General features: G+C 34.6%; 1 protein-coding gene and 1 pseudogene across 1 annotated transcript; one reads left to right on the forward strand and one right to left on the reverse strand.

Moving 5' to 3' along the window:
• Nucleotides 1-3,584: 3,584 nt before the first annotated feature.
• LOC134374708 (olfactory receptor 5M5-like) lies at nt 3,585-22,498 on the reverse strand. Its single transcript, XM_063092634.1, has 2 exons — nt 21,910-22,498; nt 3,585-4,525 (listed from the first exon to the last, which is right to left on the reverse strand). Exons 1-2 carry the CDS (start codon nt 22,496-22,498, stop codon nt 3,585-3,587), a joined length of 1,530 nt encoding a protein of 509 aa, XP_062948704.1.
• On the forward strand, nt 14,437-15,425 carry LOC134375041 (olfactory receptor 5M5-like; annotated as a pseudogene).
• Nucleotides 22,499-23,912: the final 1,414 nt, after the last annotated feature.

Raw genomic sequence — 23,912 nt, forward strand, 5'->3', positions numbered from 1 at the left:
GCTAAAATACCTACATAACTTATATACACCACTTGATATATGTGTCAGAAGATCTTTATCCCACATAGAAAAATTAGCCATCACATTCAATAATATGGAAGAATGAAAATAGGAGCAGATTTTTTTTTTTACATTTTTAATGTAGTAAACAGGAAGGAATTACCATCAAAGTCTTCACTTATCACCTGTAAATATTAGGGTGAAGTTATCTAATGAGAGTGAGGGGTAGGAAGATGTGGTAAGCAAGAAACCTAAAGGAAGGAAAATTTGAAAGAAATGTGGACAACAGAGGAATGGCATAGTAAGCAGAAGAAAGTAGATGTACTGGTTAGGACTGAGGGTCCTTTGTATGGATTTATGTTGGAATCAGTGCTCCCTGTTGAGTTAATGTCATCAACATGTAGATAATCAAAGACAGGTCTGAGATCCAGGATCATTTGTGAAATTGATGATTTGTAAAATAGGTGATTTAAGAAAAGAATTGCAAATAGAATAAAAAATATTTGAAAATTGTTTGACACTGTACTTGATGAAGGGTAAGGGAGCTAGAAATACTTTCATTAGTCTGTATCTTTCAGTGTACAGTTAGATTTAGGTCAATACAATCAAGCAAATCAAAGTGTAGTCTCACCAATACAGGAGAGGTATCCCTAATCTTGTTAGATCTCCAAGTAATGCATTATGTGCTGAGATTTACAGCAAAATCAAAGGTAGATTTGTTATGCCCCATAAAATGTAAGAATATTTGAGTATTGCCATAATTTTTTCTCAAATTAGTTTCTAAAGATTTCTCTATCTCAATTTTTCTATTTTATGCTGATTACTTGCTCAAATAAAAATGATACTATTTAAAAAATAAAGTTGTTCTGCTTAAATATTTCTATGCAGTGAAACATTTTATAAGATTGTAAAACCAGTGTCTCTCATTTCTTGACTCCCTAATGTAGAGGTCCCTCATTTTGCATAAGAGTAGTTGAAGATTTGATCTTTAATTAAGCAGAATGGCAGCTTTCAGTTTGGGAAAAGTAGGTCCAGAAATTTTAGTTTATTAATTAACCAGTTAATTTCTTGTACATGTTCATATATATAATATCATTCTAATAAATCATAAGGTTTATAAAATGACTTTCTGACAAGAAATAAGACTAGCTGAATAGTAACTAAATGAATAGACTAAAAGTAATGAATTGGTAATTTCTTGTTCAGAAGAGCAAAGTATCAATAATTTCAAGTGTGGGAACACATGGCCAGATGCCCACACATAAGAAGACAATCCTAATTTATTTATACAGCAAGAAATAAGATTAGAGAAAACATACTTTACATTTGTGTAAAAGTTTTACATGTACTTATTTTATTTTTCTTAGAAAACCTTCAGAAGGCTCTGTTTCTATTGAAGATATTTGCATTTTATATAACATCAAAAAATTAGCACCTTGTTCAGAATACATAAGAAGCAATTACAAATGGATGAAATAAAGATAAAACAACGCTGTGGAAAGTGGATTAAAAAAAGGAACACAAAACTAAAAAAAATGAATCTTAAATTAGTGTCAATGAATTTAAAAATACTTATCTTCACTTGTAATGATGTTCCAAACTTAAACAAGAAATATTACCCATTTTATACCCATCAGATTGGAAGACATTTAAAGTTTGACAGTACCTCTTGTTGGCAAAGATGTGGAGTAAAGGGAACACTCACACATACTGTTGTCAGCAGTGTAAATTGGTTAAACAATTGTCAATATATAGTAAATTTAAAGATGCTCATATCTTATGAGCCAGAAATGAGAAACCTACCTGAGAGGAACTCTTCCACTGGTACATATTCAGAATTATGAAAAAAAAATGTTGCTGGGTTTTTATATTGTCAAGGAAATAGAAAAATGTAATTGTCAACCAATAGTAAGATGGATACATATACTGTGACAGATTTATAAATTGGCATAGACTGTATCAGTGAGGTTGCTTCTACATGAATAGGCATAGATAGATCTATCAATGTGGGTGAAAAATAAAATACATTGCAGAAGGATGCATATAGTGAATTCATTTATATTGTTTTAAATCCAGCAAAACAATAATATGTAATTCTATGGATACATACACACCTAGCAAATGACATGATGCTAACTAGAAATAAGAAACATTATATATATATATATATATATATATTAGAGTCTTCTGGGGACAAACAATGGAAAAACGCCCAGAGGATTCAACTGTATATCAGAGAAATATGTGAAATAAATGTGACTGTGTGAAGATTTAATAATGATTACTTGTACTTACCTAGATGATCTTTATATGATTTACTGTTTTGGGTTGTGTGTTGGAAACAGTTCATTAGAAAATTAACAAGTGAAACTATTAAACTAATTGATAATATAAGTAAATATCAACTTCATCATAGGTGGAAGAGAGGCTAATTTTCTAAGAGCAAAGAAAGAAAGAATAAAGTGAACTGTAAATTATTTGACAGTATTTGGAATTTATAAAATTTTAGAATTTCAAAAGATAAAACAAATTGAATATATATATTTTATTATATATATATGCATATATATAAAACAAAAAGTGGTTTTGTATCTTTAGGATAGAAGTCCAAAATAAGTAACAAAAAATTTAAACATCACAATGTAAAAGTAGGGAAAGCAAAGAACATAAATTTGTCAGGAGAGATATTTAAATAAACAATAAACAAATGAAAATGCTATCTCGTAATCAATATTACACACACACACAAATATTCATACATTTGCATGGATAAACATCAAATACAATCTGTTAAAAGGAAACAGGTTGGGGCTGGTCAGTTAGCTCAGTCAGTTAGAGTGCAGCCTTGTGACACCAAGGTCAAAGGTTCAGTTCCCCTTAATGGACAGCTGCCAAAAAAAAAAAAAAAAAAGAAAGAAAGAAAAGTAAAGGAAATGGGCAATGTAATGAAACAGTGGAGAAGAGGGGCCACATATTGATGAGAATGCATAATCATAAAAACAAGCAAGCAAAAAACACTTCTAGAGGAAATTCAGCATTTCTACCAAATGCCTTATGAATGAGGATTCCATTGGATCAGTAATAACGTTCTAAATGCATATCTCAGAGTCAGAGTAATAATTTGAAATATACCCAAAAGATCATTACCAATATATAATTTGCTTAAAGGAAAAAACACAGAAACCTCACCTACTATGGTTCACAAATTTCTGAAAAATAGTTTAGAAGTTATTAAGCACTGCAAAAACCTAACAAATTGTCACTGCCATAGCAGTTGATATATCTATTTACATAACTTTGTACCAGTATGAGCAGTATGGATGGAATCATCCATTTTTTATTGTTTTTGTAGAGTAATAAGAGTGCTTTCTGGTCTTGTATTTGAATTTCGGTATTTTATTTTTCAGTTCACTGAGAAGGAACTGTAAACTCTAGCTAGTAATTTTATGTATACTTCCAATTCTGAATTCAAATTATGAAAGACAAAAAATACGCAGTGACTGAAAGTGATTTGTTATTTAAAATGCTCATTAATTGGTCAGATACTAAGGATATGTTACATACCTGTGACTGAAATGTCTACTTTATTTAGCACATAATTTCTTTTGGATAATTTTCCTTATTGCTCTTTTAACATCTTTGTTCCTCAGGCTATAGATCAAAGGGTTTAACATAGGACTACCAAATACATAAAAAACAGCTACGATTTTTCCTTGTTCTACAGATGCCTCAGAAGGGGGCCTCAGGTACATGCAGAACAGCGTCCCATAAAAGATGATGACAGCCGTCAGATGGGACCCACAGGTGGAGAAGGCCTTCTGCTTCCCCTCAGCAGAGCGGATACGCAGAATGTCTGTGAAGATGAAAACGTAGGAGATGAGAATAGTAGTGAGAGAGCAGGTGAGGTTGGAACCAGCCACTATGAACATGGCAGTTTCTTTAACATACGTATCTGAGCAGGCGAGAACCATGAGAGGTGGGTCCGCACAGTAGAAATGGTTGATCTCATTGGGTCCGCAGAAGGTCAGACGAAGCATCAGGATGGTCTGCATCAGTCCGTTTGCAAAGCCATAAATGTAAGCAGCAGCAACCAGAGAAAGGCAGACACATGTGGACATTTTGCTGCTATACAACAAGGGCTTGCAGATGGCCATGTAGCGGTCATAAGCCATCACTGTGAGCATATAATAATCCGTGATCACTAGGGCAATGAAAAAGTGGAATTGTGTAAAACAGCCAATGAAGGAAATGGTTTTTCTCTTGGATAAAAAATGAACTAGCATCTGAGGAGTGACATTGGTGGCATAACAGAGATCTACAAAGGAAAGGTGACTGAGAAAGAAGTACATTGGAGTGTGAAGTTTTGAGTCACTTCTGATTAACAAAATCATGCTCACATTGCCCATTACTGTGATAAAGTAGATGACTAAGAATACCACAAAGAGGACAGGCTGCAGCTCAGCTCGATCTGTCAGTCCCAGGAGGAAAAACTCAGTCACCCCGGTGGAGTTTTTCTTTACCATTGCATTTGCTTGGATTCCAGTGAGGTCTAAAGAAACCAAAAGAAAAATGCGTCTGTCATTTTGTCATTTATCCCTCACCCCCATCATATCATCTGGTATTTTGTCCTCTTTTCTCAAACTTTTAAATGCATATGGCATAAAGAAATAGTGTAGTAAGCAAGCCCGTGATTGATGTTTTAAATATCTATATTAATATAGTGCACCTTATATATAAGGGCAGTCAAAATTTTTAAAGTTTTTCAGTTGCCAATCTTTTCTGCAAGTCTTTCCATATTTGAGGAGTCTTTATCTTTTTGCAACTCATTATCTCTGTTCATTCACAGTTTCCTTGAACATATGGGTATAAACATTGTATTTCTTTGACATTGGAACCTTTTGTTTTACAATACACCTTTGGATCCCTGGTTTTGTAATACACGTTTGGATGAGGTCTCTAAAGTATCTGCCATTGAAACTCATCTATGTTTCTCACAGTTGAATTAATTAGGGAAGTGGAACTGATGTTGCTGCACATCCTTATGGAACTAGGATCTCTTTACCTGCTCCTGTGAACCCAAGATCATTTTCAAGTTGTTTCTTCACCCTGTAATGTTATGTACATTTTCCCCACCCTAATTTACCTTGAGTGGCCCTCACATCACCAAATCTTTCTTAACTTATCTCTTTTGTATTATATATTTTGCCCAAAAAGGCAAGAATTAGTTCTTGGGGGACAAAAGTAAATCTTAACTACTTTTCAGTGTAAAAAATATACCCAAAATGCTCATGTACACGCACATACATGCAGAGTACATAAACAATATATGTATGCACGTGTATATAGGTATACACATATAAATGTATTAATGGTGTCAAAGGCTCATGGGGGGTCAATTAAGAAAAAACTCTCTTGGCAAGGGGTCGGTAATGAAAGAATGGTTGAAAAACATATCTTCAGACCAAAATAATTTTGTCTTAACTCTACCTCCTCTAACTTTTGCAAAATTAAGAAAAACATCACAACATGAATTTAATGTAAGTTCTTAAATCATGTAATGCATCACAGTGAAATAATACACATGTTAACCATACAGCTGATACAGTACTTAAGATATTATGAAGTGTATCCCCCAATATTTGGACAGGATAAAAGTGACCGCACAGACTCTCATTAAGAAAACAACAGACTCCTTCAATGACACATACCCAGATTTGACAATGTTGTACTGACTTTTTTTTAATAATGATAGTACCAACGCTGGAAACAGGTCGCTTTGTAAGGCACTTTGTAAATTCCAACTAAATTTTAATAATAATTTTAGTAAAGATCATCAAACATGCAAGCACTATTTTAGTACTAGAATGATATTTTTTTAATAAGCCTCTATTTGTTGTAATAGATACAAAATAATGAAGACCTCCATTCATGTAAGCAGTGGATAATGCAGATAATTTAACTGGTTACTTTTTGGTAATAGCCACACTTTTAAGAAAATGAAAACAACATCCTCCTGGTTTGAGCAAGGAAATCTCAGAGAGTAGTATTTGTTATTAGATAGAAGTGACTCTGGGTCATTGAAGCTTTGCCCTCCTGCAATTTGCCATACCCTGAGGCTCTCTCATGTAAATGTTTGTGGCCACTGCTCAGTCCACCAGACAGCTTAGAAGGTTGGTTTGGGGCTTTAATGAGAATGACGACCCCTTGGCATATGGTCAAGGTTCAATTTGAAGTGGAAAAATTAATTTAGGGAAGCCACCTTCATAAAATATATTTTTAATTAACTTTAAATAATTAATTTAGATTGTAAGCCTAAAAGCCAATTCTTTATGAAATAATTTTCTGAGTGGAATTCTGGTTCCATTAGCTCCTAGTTTTATGGCATTGGGCAAGTAATTAACTTCTCTGTGCCTCAGTTTTCTCATCCCATAAAATCTGGATAATAGCAGCATCTCCCTCCATGTGAAGAAGTTAATTCAGAGAAAATTTTCTACTAGTATTATTTGGTGAATGATTTTGATCTGGTCTAGAACAGACTCAACATTAAAGCGTGAGATCCTTAGGAACAAGTATTTTATGCAATCCAGTTGTAGATTCTAGTAGGTCTAGTTCTTTTTCCATTGTACATTTAAAAGTACCTGTAATATGAGCAGAATAATAGCGTTATAGTAGAGATATTTGCAAATTCATAAGTTTATAATTCAGCTTACTTTATTTTTTGTTACAATGTTTATTTCTTGATTCCAAAATATTTTTTAAAAAGTCTAATCCTACCTGAGACAGGAGAGTGATTTCACAATGACCACAAGGATATGAAGAACCTGAAGAATTTATAATGGAATTGCCTTATAGGGACGAAAGCCCTACATTTTAGTTATCTCTAGCAAACTGTCATTCAAATTATATACACAGTCACAATCTTTTTATTCTTCTGAAAATCATAAGCTCACGGAAGACATGAGTTTTTTCCACTCCCCACTTGTCATCAGGAAACCAAATCTCCTGATAATGATGAAGCAATGGGATTCATTATTTCCTTTATTTTACTCTTGAATGAATTAATATTTGCTGGCTCAGAGAAATATCAAGTTCCCTTGTTTACAACTTGTGAGCTAGAATGGTGCAATAAATGTGACACTGTAAACCTCTCCAGAGGGAGCCCTAGTAATATACAGTGGGTGATTTCTTAATGCTTCAAGGATGTCTCCCAAGGTTAGGCATTCAAGTATAATTCCTCCCACTTTGGGGACTTTGGGGAAGAAATCATTATGCCTCCATGGATAAGTCAGAGTTCTGAAAATGAAGAACTCATAAGAAATATTGTTTGATTTCTTATTATTTCCTCTTTTGAACATATAATGGATTTAGTAGTCCCCATAAGAATCACCACACTAAGACAAAACCATAGGCAGACAGACCAAGGGTGGCTTGTGATGCATTAGGAGGTCAGGCAGGCCCTGCAACTACCTCTGATCTTAGATACAGATCCATTATTCATGCTACAGCTAAGATTTATAGTAGGCTTTCCTGTTGAGCTTTAGCCAATACCTGGAATTCAATAAATACGTATGTCAGACTTCTCTATTAACTTGTTTGCATTCTCCAAGCCTCAAACCTTAGAATTTGGCACATACAAAAAATATTCCCACTCCACATGCCATAATTTAACTATTACTAAGAGAAAAGAATAAGGAGAGTTGGGTGATAATAGTGTAAGGTTAAGGGTGAGAAGGAAAAAATAATAAATGTGAGCACCTTTCTTTCCTCATTTCAAGGGGCTTCTCTTATTTGAGTTTGCAATGAAATATGATTGCATTGCTATACCCAGGATCATCAAAACAGGTTTTCATTGTTCTGTTCAAAGGCAAGCACTTTTCTCTACTGTGCTTGTGACCCTTCCCAATACTGCTCTGGGTTTTATTAAACTTTCAGCTTAAGCCAAAGTTCTGAGAAAAGATTCTATAGGGCTTGAAGTTCTGTATGTTTTTCTTCCCTGCATTGTACATAGAACTTTACTTCTTCTCTGTCCTAAGCAAGATCAAGGTTCTTTTCAATAATCCTCATATTTAAACTGGTCTGATTTTATACATTTAATTATTATCTCCTATAGAAATGTCTATATTCCTCTCAGTTTCTCACTTGTCTTCCTCCTGGAATGAGAGAGCACCACTGAATGAAAAGGTAGGTCTCTAACAATGCAGGATGTGCCCATCTGGGGGAGGACCCTGGAGAGTGGGTTATGGTATGTGATATGCCACTGAAAAATTCTTGGACACCACTCACCTCAAACCATCCGCACTGGCATTTTTAAAACTCTGAGCATGCTAGTGGAGATGCCAACATGTAGTCCTTCACTCCCACTCCACACTTCAGTTCATAACTTCATAATCATGAAGGCCTTCACAAGATTCTCTCTTTTAAAGTTTTCTGCAACCAATAGAATGTTACAAAGGCTATGTCAGAGGCTAGTATTTCTCATACTTCTAAACTTATGGAAAAAAATTTTATGTGCACTGATGACATCAAGTTCTGTACTTGGGGAGAACTTTGTTACAACATGTTAAAATCCACTATAAGGAGAAAATGTAAGTTATCGTGTACAATAACATTTTTTTGTGAAAAATTTTTATTTAATTTAAACAAGTTATTTCAACTGTCTAGTTCAATACTTTTAAGCCTAGCTGTGCATTCTAATAGTATGTAAACTTGCTAAAAATGTGGAGTGTGCATAAAGCAAATGTACTTCACAGGGCCTGGTTTTCCAAAGCCTTGCAGTTTCAAATATTGACCTTGCAAAGGACAGGAAATTTTACTCAGGCTACAGTCTCTGTTGTAAGATAAAGAATTGTAACACAGCAAGGTTGCTGGCTCAAAGACAGACAGGCTACTGATTGATATGTAAAGATACTGGGAAATTGCTGTAAGAAGAGAACGTTTGCTAAAATCAAGCTTTTGTTGCCAATTGCATTATGGATGGTCACCTTGCCTATCTTACTGAATGTTACCAGCTTCTATTGTTAAACTTGTTAAACTGTACTTAGCAAATACCCCATTTATGTTCTCTTCCTGTAATTCCTGGTCTGGAGAAAAAATGTGGGAAGAGAACCCCAATTTGGGGTTAATTTTCCAAATGGAAGGAATGCCTGTCTCTTGAGGGTTCTGGGAAATTAGCCCCTTTTGGGGGCTTCCCACTGCTCAGGAGAGATGGGCTTTTTTGAATAATTCTTTGCATCTCCATCACCCAGGGGAAGAGAGGTGACAAATCCATGTGAAGACAAAGAGAAAGCAACAAATGGTGCCCCGCGTGAGGAGTTCTTGCTACATGGATTGGAGACCAACCTACCAAGCCTAGGAAAGGAAAGAAAAAGGATGTTCACTACTCATCCTATCAAAAGGAAAGTCCCAGTAAGGGAGACTCACCCCAGAAAAGGAGGTCACAGGCAGTTCTCGGTTAGGGGTCCATGCCCATGGTAAGTCAAGTTAGGTCTTTTCAACCCCAAAGGTATTTTTCCCTTCTTTTTACTTTTAAAATATGGATAACTCATTAACAAAGGGGAGACTGAACATACACTACAACTCCAATGTCTCCTTAAAGCTGTGGGCTATAAAGTAACTGAACAGCAGCTTGTAAAATTGTTAGTTAGTATTTAACAACCATGTCCTTTGTACCTCAAGGAAAGGAGCCTTAACATAAGAATTTGGGCACAAATTGGTCACTGGTTAATTATGCAATGGATCTTGTTAAGGCTTCCCACCTAACAACTAGGAATCTATGTCAAGTCTCCTTGAGACCTATTCAAGACCTTAACAAAAAGCAAAGGCATGTTTATGTCACCCAAAAAAGATAAAAGTCAATCTTTACCAGTGACTGAAAAAACTTTAAATTGAACAATCTAAAGTAAAAAAGGTTAATAATTCTTTGCAATGCTGGTTTTGTTTGAGCATGTCTTCTTTTCTTATCTGCACAATGATTCTCTTCTCTCTTAAAAGCAGTAGTTCTTTTCTTAACTGTATTTGCTACTCTTTTTTGCCAAAGACTCTGGGATTTTATGAAGAAAAGCAGTCATGGTGCCAACCAGACCCCTTTTGGGTCTACTGATCTTCTCCTGAAAACCTCAACAGTCAAATGGCTTTCATTATCTCAGCCCTTAAGCTTAGTAGCCCATTTGAGAAACAAAAAGTAGACTAAAATCTACCTTTTTAGCTAGATGGCCTCAAATTTTGTGGTATCCAGCTGGCTATCTTGAACAGACTTCTAAATTTTCTTCTAGGCTCATCCATGTATTTCTTCACAAAGTTCTATGCCATTTTTCAAAAAAAGAAAACTTTCTTTGCATCTTCTTGAAAGGGCTTGCATGCTTTGCTTTACAATGTAAATTTGTTACTTTGCTTTCCCTAAAACAGGAGGAGGCCTCACCTATAAGTTTTAATATACTTTAGAATCGCAATCTAAACCCGACTGTCCTTTTATGCTAGTGAGTTTTTTTATTACATTTTAAACAATACTTAAAGATCCTTATTTGTTTTTGTTGGTTATGTCTGTATATATACATATGTAAGCTGTATGTTATGTCTATATGTTCATGTCTGTATGTGTGCTTTGTATTTTCTGCATGGTACCAAATTGGCTTATAATTAATGTGTGCTCATTAAATGAATAAGTATGCTTTTCAAGTTCACGTGACTTTAATTTTCTAAAGTTTTGATAAAATAAATATCTCTTCAAAATTTGATTTAAACTTTTTGCCTAAATTTGTGTTTAGGTCAATATGCCTCAGCTCTGCCTCCTGTCCATGCTAGGAGAAACAATATCTTTTAGACATTATCTTTGCTCCACATGGCCTCTCTTGCCACGTGGAAACCTGGGACCCAGCATGGCTAGTGAAAGGGGACCTATGCCCAGGATCTCAAAGGCCCTAGTTAACATTATCTGATAAGGGTATACATTTTATACACCAAGTTTTTGGCTGGAAAATCATAAATATTTATTTGGTAAAATTAGCTGAGACTCAGACTGGGCTTTGTGTAATCTGCTCTGACAAATGAATGCCTGTTTACTAACCTGAATGTATAAAATTGTTCTTATCAGCACACATCTTTGCCTGGGTTTACTAATCAAACAGGATTACATTTGTTTTTTCTAGAGGTCTTTTAAGTTGTGCATGATAATTTCTTGTGCTCTCTCCCTTTGATATCCATTGTCACTTTGATTTTTGTAGTAATTTGTAATCTTATTCAACTAAGTGTTTCAAGCCTTTATTATTTGACAAATTTTCCAAAACTAAATTCTGAAAACTCAACCTTTTGACTTAAACTAACTTTGAGGAGTCCCAAGGGCCCTGGAACTTCTCAAAGGATATATAAGAAATGCATCAAAACTAATTGGTTTATTTGATAAATTAGACTAAATGGGAAAGCATTGTCAGTATTGAGGTGGTATGAGTATGTGTTCCAAAATCTTATAAGGTTCTTGAAAATCTGTGCCTTGATATAAATGCTACCAGTCATAATCTTGGTTCTATTATAATTTTAAAATGCTACATCTTCAAATATTTCATGAAAAAACTCTGATAGGTACAGTTTCCTGACAAACTCTGAGTTCATACTTCTAAACTAAATTTATCAAATTCTAATGAAAAAGCTAATGGGTTTATGAAATTGCTCACCAAGGTCAAAACAACAAAAGTTTATGAATGAACTGATTAAAAAGAATTATGGGTTGTTACAATTTCCTTATTTTAAAACACTGCTGGTTCTATTAATGTTTTGTTTTCCAAATTAAAAAAAAAAAACCTCTCTCTTAAGCTATCTAAAACTGACAATAGTTTGGTAAAACATCATTTAAAACAGAAATTAAAGCATCTGTTTTTTCTCTATTTGATCCCCCCAAATTTAATACCTTTAAGTATCTTCATGATTATTATGACAATATGGCTATTTTTTTATAAGTTCAATAAAAAATAACTCTATTTCTTTATAACAGGATATAATTTAAAACTTTGGTTATAAGATAGCATGTCTCACTTCTAAGTTGCTGACCCCTCTTGATGTTGCCCTAGTTTGGTCTAACTGCTGCTTCATCTTGCTGCTTCATCTTTCCCCCAACATGGGACAGGACATCACTTTGGAATGAGCCTTCCCAGCCAAAAGGGATCTTTACAAAGAAAAGTAAGACCTTTTCAATCAAAATATTGATCACCAATGCTTTTATGAGGAATGCTTTGATCATAAAGGGGGAAATAATATCTTGTCTACAAAAGCAGTTCTCTAAATTTTCTCAGCCTTAAAGAGGGTGTTTATAACTTGGATGAGACATCCTGTTCTTAAACAAAAGGTTTATAATTGATCAAAAATGTTACAAAGACTAGATGTTTTGGAAACAGTAATGTCCTGGATTGGTGAACATCAACAAACTCTCTGGACTCAAAATCAACTATTATATGGAACAGAACCACATTCTGGAGTTTCAGAAACTGGTAATTACACTCCAGTTCACAGCACCTGGAATGATGCCAATGCAACTTCCCTGCAAGATGATGACATCATCAGTCGCCACATGAAATGAATTAAAAGGACTTGCCATGCTAAATTACACTTATTGCTCTAACAAAATGCTTTTGTCTTAAATGTGAAAACCTGATCTATACCCTTTGCTTTTTCTTTTAATTAAATAAATAAAACCAGGGAGATGTAGAATACACTAATATTTATAATGCAAATGTATTTCACTGGGCCTAGTTTCCAAAGCCCTGTAATTTCAGGTTTAGCCTAACTTTTTAAAATTACATACAGAAATCTTAACCTCGCAAAAGACAGAAAACTTTCCCCAGGCTAAAGTCTCTGTTGTGGATATAGAATTATAACACAGCAAAGGACAGATGCCTTTGAGAGCAGGCTAACCTACTGATTAATATGTTAAAAGAATTGCTTTACTGTTATGTAAAAATACTGAGGAAACTGCTGTAGGAAAACACAGCATTTACTAAGAACAAGCTTTTGTTGGTGGATTGACTTAACCTTTCACAAATTGCATTATGGAATGTCATTTTGTTATTTCACTGATGTTACCAGCCTCTATTGTTAAACTATACTTAGCCATAACACCACTTGTGTTCCTTTTCTGTAACTTTCTGGCCTGGAGAATAAATACTGAGACAGAACCCCACTTCAGTGTTAATTTCCCAAAGGAGGAATACCTCTCCCTTTAGGGTTCCAGGAAATTAACCCCTTTGGGGTGTCCCACTGCTCGGGAGAGATGGGCTTTGGGTAATCCTTTGTGTCTCCGTCACCCAGGGGAAGAGAGGTGACAAATCCATGTGAGGCAAAGCAACAGAGGAAACAGCATGTGCAAAGGCCCTGAGCTGGGAATGTGCTCAGTTTTTTCAAGGAACAGTTGGCTAGAGGGTCAGTGTAACAGGAGAAGAATTGAAGTGTTAGAAGAGTTTGGAGTGGTGGGTGGGAAGATATTACATAGGATTCTGGTGAAAAGTTAAGATTTTAGCACAAGAATAATATAAAAATCTTGGACTATTTCACCAAGTCAGTAACATGACATGATTTGTTTTTAGCTCATGTTGGAGAATAGAGAATTTTAAGTGTGAAAGAAGGGAAACCATTGCAGTAGCTTAGACAAGAGATAATTTTGTTTTATATCTGACTGGCAGCAGAAGAAACACTGACAAGCAGTTTTAAAATTCAGTTTGTAATATTTTGAAATTAAAGCTAACAAGACTCTCTGATGGTTCAGATATAAGGTGTAAAGTCAAGAGAGTGAGAATAATTAAAATATAAATTTGGAATATGGATAAAAAGAGATTTATGAGATAAAAAAGGATACTACATGAAGTAACAATCCCAAATAAAAGTAGTCAGTTAGAAAAAAGATGTTAGGATGGGCAGAACGTCAATGGATCAGGTGATGTTTACTGCTGTTATACAGTAAGTAAAAAATACGAATGAAACTGGACCTGAATGTATACACAGTAGACTCTCAAGAAATAAGTGGTCCCCAATTTACAGAAGGTTTGCCTTTACTGGCAATGATAGAACTTCAGAAAATCACCATTTCGCCTTGTTCCCTGATCAGACTATGGTAGTAACCATGTTTAAAGATTAGGGGTCCTGATTCTGTAGCTTAATTAGGGACAGCAATAAGCTAAGTCAAATCTCACACATGTTGGTAGTGTTGGGGTGGGAGTTGCTAAAAAGCCAGCACAGGAGAGTGCACAGACTTCAACATCTCTTGTGCTGCCTGCTGTGACCAGCACCACACACCACTTAAAGCATCTGTTCTGTCCCTGAGGGAAATAACCTTTGTAAACTTCTCCTTTCAAAGTGCATTTGTTTTAGTTCTCATTGATTTTGACTATTCTTGGACTGACCACAATTTACTTCTCTTTTTATATCTGGAACATCCTTCTCTTCATACTAGAGAATATGAAGATGAAGATAGTTCTCAAACACGAGGACACTGAGGCCACTGAGTTTATTCTGCTGGGACTGACCAGCCGGCCAGAGCTGCAGCCCATCCTATTTGTGGTGTTTCTCCTGATTTCCCTCATCACCCTGACAGGGAACTTTGGGATGATTTTACCAATCAGTTTCACTCCCCGGCTTCAAACCCCCACGTATTTTTTTCATCACCCATTCATAGTGTGTGGATATTTTTCATTCCACTAACGCCTCTCCTCAGATTCTTGTTAACTTCTTGTCTGAAAAGAAGATGATTTCCTTTGGTGAGTATCTGACTCAGTGTTTTGTTGTTGTGACTCTGCTCTTTACTGAATATTACATGCTCAGTGCCATGGCCTACAACTGCTACATGGCCATTTGCAATCCTCTGCATTACAGCAGCAAAATGTCCAGGCCAGTTTGCATCTCCCTGGTCACTTTTCCCTACCTCAGGGGTTCTACTGTGGGCTCAATGCAGGTAATATTGACCTTTCGCTTGTCCTTTTGTGGACCTAACACCATCAACTATTTCCACTGTGCTGACCCACCCCTATTAATGCTGACCTGTTCTGACACTTACATAAAGCAAAGTGCCTTGTTTCTGTCAGTAGGGATTAACTTCACCGGCTCCCAGCTCATCAACATCATCTTCTACATTTTCATTTTCATCACAGTTCTGAGGATCTGTTCCAGTAAAGGGCAGCAGAAAGCCTTTTCCACCTGTGGCTCCACCTGACCACTGTCACTAAGTTCTATGGTTCCCTATTCTGCATGTATCTGAGACCAGCAAATGAGCGATCTGTTGAGCAAGGGAAAATTGTAGCAGTGTTTTGTATTTTTGTGAGTCCCATGTTAAATCTATTTACCTACAGCCTGAGAAACAGGCTTTGAGAAGTGTGTTTATGAGAAACCTCAGTAAAATGGAGAAAAGTCTAATATCTACTGTCTCCCAATTAAAAAAAAAAGAGTCTTAAAAAACTCAAAAAGTATTGAACATTGGTTCTAATGAATGCAATTCTCTTTAATAAAATAATATGTTTATTTTTAACATGCATAGCTTATAATGAAGTGAGAGTTTGAGAGAAAAAATGAGTGTGGAAGTTGTTTGAGAAGGTGATGACTGATAGGAAAAGCAACAGCAGAAGTCAGCTATTTATGATGAAGCAAGGTCATGTGGTCAGTCGTACTCAAGAACTCATTTCTACTTGGTTAGTTAATAAATAAGTTCTTCCTTTCTCTTCAAAGGTCATAAATATTGTGCATCTCTGAGCTAATCATTAGCAAAGTGATTTCATTTGCCATATATTTTCTGAATGTGAAAATGACTTACATTCATGTGATGTATTGCATATTTCCATTAGTCACAGTCTATTATCTTCTCAAAAGAAACTCGTATCTCTAATTTCCAGATGCTGTTTCTCACTACAGCTTTCTTGAATTTTTAGCCACATGTATTTTATTATTTCAACTAAAGGACATGAAATTTTATATGTTTTTATGACTGTGATTAATTACCTTTAATCAAAACAGATTGCCATCTTAATAGGAGGTACCCATCTGATTTAGAATTGTCCTTTCTTATAGAGGTAGTTGAATCATTTTGTCCCTACAATATTTTTAATAACTATTACTTATGTCATTTTACATATTATATTCCAGCTCTTTTCTACCACACACTATTTTAACACAAGAGCTGATCTAATAAGCATGACAATTTATGCTTAGTGATTTACAACTAATTATAGTATAAGAATATTCCAGATTGCCTGATAGTCTTTGAAATTAGCTTTTTCTTAAGTTAATGTAGATGCAAGAATTTTAGAACATCACTTTTTATATTTAGACTCTTGCAGGCAAAGAGCAGGAAAAGCAAAGGAGGGACATGGGCAGGCGAGGGACAGAGACTCCATCAGGTACACATTCTAGTTATTTACAGCCAGTTTCTATTCTGTCTGCTAGAATTCTGTGCCTTACCGGTTATTAAATGCAGGCAGTCCTCACTTTGTGTGGTTCTGTGGCAACTGAGAACCACACAAGGAAAGGTCACCTTTCCAGTGTAGACAGGTTTCTGTCAACATGCTACTGTGCAAGGTGAGACCTACCTGTACTTGGTCATTTGTTCCTTTTTCTCAATTATAAAACAAACATTACCATGAAAATACAAGCACAAGTTTCTTATTATGCCTTCAGATGATTATTAAAATTGTAAAAGCTGAATAAAAATGTACAAACAGTTTTGACTCCTTAAAATATAATGTTATATTAATTTCCAGGAAAACTATGTAATACTGTTTTTCCTGACACTATTAATGTGTGGAAGTGCTAATCTTTTTGAACTATCTTGAGCATAGATACATAAACACAGTATCTAGTTACTTCAAATAAATAGATATTTATCTGTTTATTTCAAATTTTTATTACTAATATTTTTACTCATTAATTTTATCATTTTTGTATTTTAATCCACTTTCTGTTCATAGCCTTCAACATTTACTTATGTGTTGGTGTTTTAGTAATTCAAATAATTTCTATGAACTTCATATTTCAATCATTTTACTACTTTATCTTATTTGTGACAAATACATTGCCAAATTGTTGGGTGCCTCTAAATTTTAAATAGCTTTGTTGTCAAATTCAAGTGCCTTTATAATTGTGAATTTCTTTCTCTGCTATTAACTCAGAAATGTTTTTATCTGATTGTATAAATATTTAATATTTATTTTAATTTTAATGAATACAACATTATTTTTTTCAGTATTTAATGTGACTCATGGTTGAGTAATATGTATGGGCATGTCATTTCTTTGGGGGGACAGTTGTTAGCAAAGAAAGACAATGTAGTTAAGGATAGGAGACTATAAGAAATATTTTTTTAAGCATTATGAACACTGGTATGATGCAAAAATAAATATTTGTACAAAACTGTAATAAATCCATAGAATTAATGTACCAACATTAAACGCTTTTCTTCTCACTCATATGGCATCAGCACCTCCCAGCCTTTCTGGTAAACAATCTTTAGTCATCTGTATGTAATCTTTTGTCCCTCATCAATCCTTTTTATGGAGTCCATTTCATCATCTCACCATCAGATCTCTAGGGACCTCACTATAACAATAATACTAATACTAAAATATTTTCATTATTTTTCAAGTAGTTTACACTGTATATGTATTGCTCCTACAGTCATATTCAAATTTTATATAGGTATACATAAAATAAATGAACATATATATTATTTCTGGGTTAAAAATATTGGATAGCTGGAAGTGTCTGATTTGCATTCTGTTAAGATAAATTTGAGGATGGAAATTCTTTACTTGAAATTCAAAACATTTTAAATCTACATTAATTATAAGAATTTGGTTTCAAATATATGTAATGGTTTGTTCAAAGGAATAGAAAATATAGGACAGAAATGGATTCACTTTAGTGTGTAATAAAGGTGACATTACAAATCAGTAGGAAAACAAGAGAGGAAATTGACTAAAAATGTGAAGAAAAGAGTCCTATAAAAGATTACAGTATACAACAAAATTGTATCCAGAATAATTCAAGCTATTACACTAAATTATTGACATGAAAAGCCAGTAACCCAGTGTAAGTGCTTGCTTATCCAATTATAGGATGAGGAAATGTTACAAAACAAAACAAAACGATAACAATTTTCCAAATAAAAATAAAAATTTTCTTTTTGTGAAGAATAATCAGAAATAGCATGAGGGTTGGCTGGTTGGCTCAGATGGTTAGAGCACAATGTTCTCAAGGCTTGGCATCCAGCCACCAGAAAAAAAAGAGAGAGAACATGGAAAGCAATCATCAAACTGATGTATAGCCTTTATTTGTTAAATAATTCAATTCTTCTGTGTGAATTAAAACAGAATTTTTTCCTAAAATTTCAGATACGACATCAAAGTAGCAAACAACCTTAAACAATAGCTCATGTTATTCACAAGGGTACAGTGAAATGGTTATTCTCAAACACTAGTATAGGTAAAAATTGTGAGAAGCTTTCTGGAGAGAAATGTATCCACTTAAAAATTTAGCAAGAGCTTTAAAAATGGTTATAATAGTTAACTCTGCAATGCCACTTTTGGAAAAATATCTTAAAGGGACAATTAGAAACATATGTACAAAGACATATATCAATCATAAAATAATAAGATACATGGATATGATGGAATAATGGTTTACAACATAAACCAAGTAAATATTGCTTGTAATACTTATATACGTCAATATGTTACAAATCATTTTTTCAATTGACTTGTATTATTATTGTAATGAAGATATGATTTAATTATTATATTACATTAAAAATATCCACCCCAAATTTTAATTTGTATGAAAATGCATACATTACACTACTAAGTATAAATCAATGTTTAAATTTGTATATGGCAGTTTCCAAATTTTATTCAAGAATTGTAGTAACACACATATGCACATAAGTTTATTGAAGAAATGGTAAGAAAACACAAAAAGAAGTTACCTATTGATCTAGAAAAGATCAGTGATAAATTTTAATTCTTCATATTTTTCTGCATTTTTTATTTACTCAGAATGAAACTGTGTGCTTTTATAGTTTGAAAAATACATTAATAAAATGCAGCCTGAATAGGTCTCCCATGTGTTAAAAGTGCTTGCCTTCACATGAACATTAAAAGAATTTTACTTATATTATCGGGGTTTTTTTGTTTTGTTTTGTTTTGTTGGTGGTTGGCCATTATGGGAATCTGAACATGTGACCTACACTCTAACCAATAGAGCTAACCAGCCAGCCCATTTTACTTATTATAATGTATGCAAATTGTCTTGCTTACCTGAATTTTCAGGGGAAATTCTCATTAGGTATTGCTAGAATACATATCACTACCACATATTCATCATAATTTTATCTATGACAATAAATTCACCAATTCATCATCTGCAAAGTCCATCCAGTGTTTGCAGCATTATGAGTTTAATAACCACAACAGTGTGAATTAGTAAGAAAGAATTTGAAACCAAGGGATTTACTTTTGTGCTACTCAGTGCTTGAGTGAGTTTGGACAAGTCATTTAATCTCTCTGTGCCTAAGCCTCCAAATGTTGTAAATAAAGATAATGATTCACTACTTCATTTGTAAAGATTAAAATAAATAAAAATACCAAAGTGAACATTACACTATGATTGCATCACATTTAATTATTTTTATATGTGTTGATTTATGTTCCGTCCCATCTCCAAAGAATTTCTAAGGTGACATTCACCCAAAGGCATACACAATAAAAAAATTAAATTACAAATAGAAGTAAATAAATAGAAAATGATTAAAAAGAGGTCAACTATTTTGATTAAGAAAAGTGCCAAAACTGAGTTTAAATCTGGTGCTGCAAGTCACAGTGGTTCTCAGGACTAGAAAATAAAAGGAAGAATACAATTATTTAGGCAAAACAGCAAAGATTTTTACACTAATTCTAAAACTTTTTTTTTTCAAATAGAATTATCAATCTGGGTATCAAACCATTCTGGTTGCTGGGAATGAAATACAGTAATAAAAAGTGAAAGTTTCCTATAAGGTAAAGAATTATCCCACAGATTAAATGATGCTGGTCCTTAAAAAAATGTGGGGCCAGGGACTCTGCCACAATGAGGGCCTTCTATCACTTACTGCTAGGCTCTTATGCTTCATTGTTGTCTCTGTGGATCACCTTTTCCTGTTGTCCCACTATCATAGCCAACACCGAACAGGTGTACAAACAAGCAAATAACTTTGAAATTTAATTATTAAATTGGGGTCACTCAAAATTGTCTTCTTTCTTTTTGATTACTGTTTCTAAAAGAGGATTTTGATAGGACATGTCTTAATAAACTGATCCTTCAGAATGAAGTCTAATTTTACAAAAACTGCAGGTCATATGGGTGATTTTCTAGAAAACAATTTGAAAACTTAATAGGAAATACAGCAGTTTATATCATACGAGCATTTTCTATAGCGGAGTTAGTTCAAATAAGAATGCAAACTATAAAAATATCAAACACCTAAAGCAATTTAATGAGTTAAAATTAGAATGCAAAATATAAAAATATCAAACATCTAAGGCAACTTAAAAACAGTTAAGTATGCAGCCATCTGGTTGACTAATAATGCATGGATTAATGAGGATGGATTATGTAAAACTTTGTACAGCCTTTTTACTATTGATTATTTTGATAGCAGTTTTGATAACTACTCCAACAGCCTTATGTAGAAAATAATGCGCCACAGACAGATGTATGAAGCGAAATAAACACTGAGTCTTCCCCAGAAAGATATGCATACCCCTAATCATTTCTATACTGTTTCAAGGCATTTATGGGTCTGCAGAAGTCAATTAATAGACTCTATCAACTTCTAATTAATTGCCTCTACCTCAGAGTACTACACTGGAAAACGTACCTAGAATGCCATTAAACTATATTTGTAAATGAATTGGACCCGTACTCTTGGAAACTCAGCAGCAGGTCGTGATAGTTGATTTTCAAAATTGAGGAGCATAACCAGCAGTATCACATAGACAGCAGGATACTCAAGACGTTCATCATGTGGGCTTGGGAAAAATGTACGGATGTTTAATCTATAGGTGACCCACATATTTAAAATTTTTGCACTGTGATTCCAATCAGTACACAGGTGTCAGAGTTCTTGTTCCAGATACCACATTACAATAGAAATTATTTCATCAGAAAAAAAAGGTGTAAAATAATTCACTCTATCTTGAACATCGCTGTGGTTCTGTGAACTATAATATTCAGAGTAGATGAATTATCAGAGTTCATGTCAGGGTATGTTAGTTATAATATTTACCCTCAAATAAGAAAAGAGATTTTTATCATATAGAATTATTGAATACCAACAAACTCATTTTCATAGGCTCTCTGCCAAAGAAAACATTTTCACTTTATTAAGGTTTTTATTAAAATTATCTGTGTTCAAGGTGTGAGTTTGGGGAAGAAATTAAAGTGGTCATTGATCATCTGTATTGGTGAACAAGAGATCATGATAGAATAGTACCATTGTCCATTGAAGACTCACAGGGTTAACACGGGCACATTGTAATTAAGAATGAACAGATGCCTACCATGAAATTTTATGAAAGAAAATTCCCCTGATCATTTGCTGCATAGCAAGGATCACATCTTTGTTCCTTAGACTATAGATAAATGGGTTCAGCATTGGACTCAAAAAGGTATAAAAAACTGCAATTACTTTGGACTGCTCTACAGATTTCTCAGAGGGAGGCCTTAAGCACATGCAGAAGACGGTTCCATAAAATACAGTGACAGTTGTCAGGTGGGAACCACATGTGGAAAAGGCTTTGCACCTGCCTTCAGCAGAATGGATCCTCATGATAGTTGCAAAAATGAAAAGGTAGGACAGAAGAATGATGAAGAGAGAGCTCGAGAAAGTAAAGCCAGCAACTGCAAACATTGCCATCTTTTTGACATAGGTGTCAGAGCAGGCCAGCATTATAAGAGGAGGATCAGCGCAGTAGAAATGGTTGATGTCAAGGGAGCCGCAGAAGGATAAGTGGAACGTCAGCAGTGACTGAGAGAGTCCATTAAAGAAGCCGAACACGTAGGGGACAGTGACTAGAGAGACACACATGCTCCTGGACATCCTGGAACTGTAATGTAAAGGGCTGCAGATGGCTACATAGCGATCCAGTGCCATTGAAGCCAGGAGATAAATCTCAGTGATCACCAGGGCAATGAAGAGAAGACACTGTGTGAAGCATCCAGCATAGGAGATGGTCTTCTGGTCTGACAGGAAATTGTTCATCATATTTGGAGTAACATTGGAGGAGTAGCAAATGTCTACAAAGGAGGGGTGGCCAAGGAAGAAATACATGGGTGTCTGCAGGTGGGAATTGGTCCTGATCAGCACGATCATGCACAGATTCCCTGCCAGTGTGATTAGGTAGATGGCCAGAAACACCCCAAAGAGAACCTTCTGTAGCACTGGGTCCTCTGTGAGTCCTGAGAGAGTGAATTTCATCACCACAGAGTGGTTTTGGGAGGTCATTTTCTTATCCCTTGAAAACTGAAAGCAGGAAAGAATGTTGGGAATTCTGTCTGATACAAATTCTGAATTTATTCTACCCAATTTCTTATTTACTCCCTCATCTATTCATCTACGGGACAGGTACTATTCTCTTTTCAACAAATGCGCCACAATTTTTACATACATTTTTACCCTGTACCTCTGTGTTACCTCTCTGTCTTTCTCTTTATATCTCAAACACACAGACACAGACACACACAGCACACACATTTTCCTTCTCTCTCTCATACATATATGTGAGATATGTATAAATGTGTGTCTTCTTGCAGCACTCGGTATTTGGTTAATTTTTAAACTTGATAAAAAGACCAAAAAAAATTCAAAGGAATGAAAATCTGGTATGAAAAACAACCTGTCATTTGCATCATTCAGGGTAGCCAGATTTTCAGGATTCCTGCAGCTCTAATAACATATTATTTCAGATACAAAATAGAAAATAAAATTCAGTGCAGCACTTTCACACAAAACTCATCCTTGTCTGGCTTAATTTTATTCAGACAACACTAAACTAGTAAAATTTATGTTTTGATATATGGCTAAGTTACAGAATCTAAAGTTGTTCTTTATTTTGTAATTTTACCCACACATTTATTCATGTACACTGCAAAGCTTATTTTTTCTGCTCTAATTTCTGGGATTACAGCAGTAAACAATTTCCTCACTCTTATGGAGCACACATTGTAGTAGAGGGAACAGATCTTTAGCACCTAGGAAAAGGTATCTAATATTACTTCAGGTAAAAGCACGTACAGTAAATAAAAATGAAGATGAGATGCTTCTAGATGACCATTTGGAAAAGACACTTCTGAAAAGGTAGCATTTGAGCAGTAGATAAAGAATTCCATTATCTAGAGTACTGATCTTTCTTGGTCCCCATTTTGGGCCACTGTCTTAGTCCATTTTCTGATTCTATAACAGATTACCAAGCGCTAGGTAATATATCAAGAAAAAAACTATTTATCACAGTTCTGGAGGCTGGGAATTCCAAGAGCATAGAACTGGCATCTGGTGAGGGCCTTCTTGCTGAATCTTAACATGGTGAAGGGCAAAACATGCAAGACAAAGAGAAAAATCAGGCCAAACTCATCCTTTTTTTCAGGAGCCCAATCTCTCTAGAACTAACCCATTCCTGTGATAATAACATCAATCTATTCATAAGGGCAGAGTCCTCATGGACTGATCACCTCTTAAACGCCCCATTTTTAATACTGTTACATTGACAATTAAATTTCAACATAGGTCTGTGAAGGGACATTCAAGTCATAGCTTCCATAAAATGAATGAAAACATTTCTTTAGGTAAGCACAGATAATGTTTAAATTTGGTGCCAGCTTCCAGCTTCAGCTTATCTCTCAGTTCTTTATAAAAACCAGGC

This window comes from Cynocephalus volans, chromosome 4 (assembly GCF_027409185.1).
Source record: "Cynocephalus volans isolate mCynVol1 chromosome 4, mCynVol1.pri, whole genome shotgun sequence".
Taxonomy (NCBI): Eukaryota; Metazoa; Chordata; class Mammalia; order Dermoptera; family Cynocephalidae; genus Cynocephalus; species Cynocephalus volans.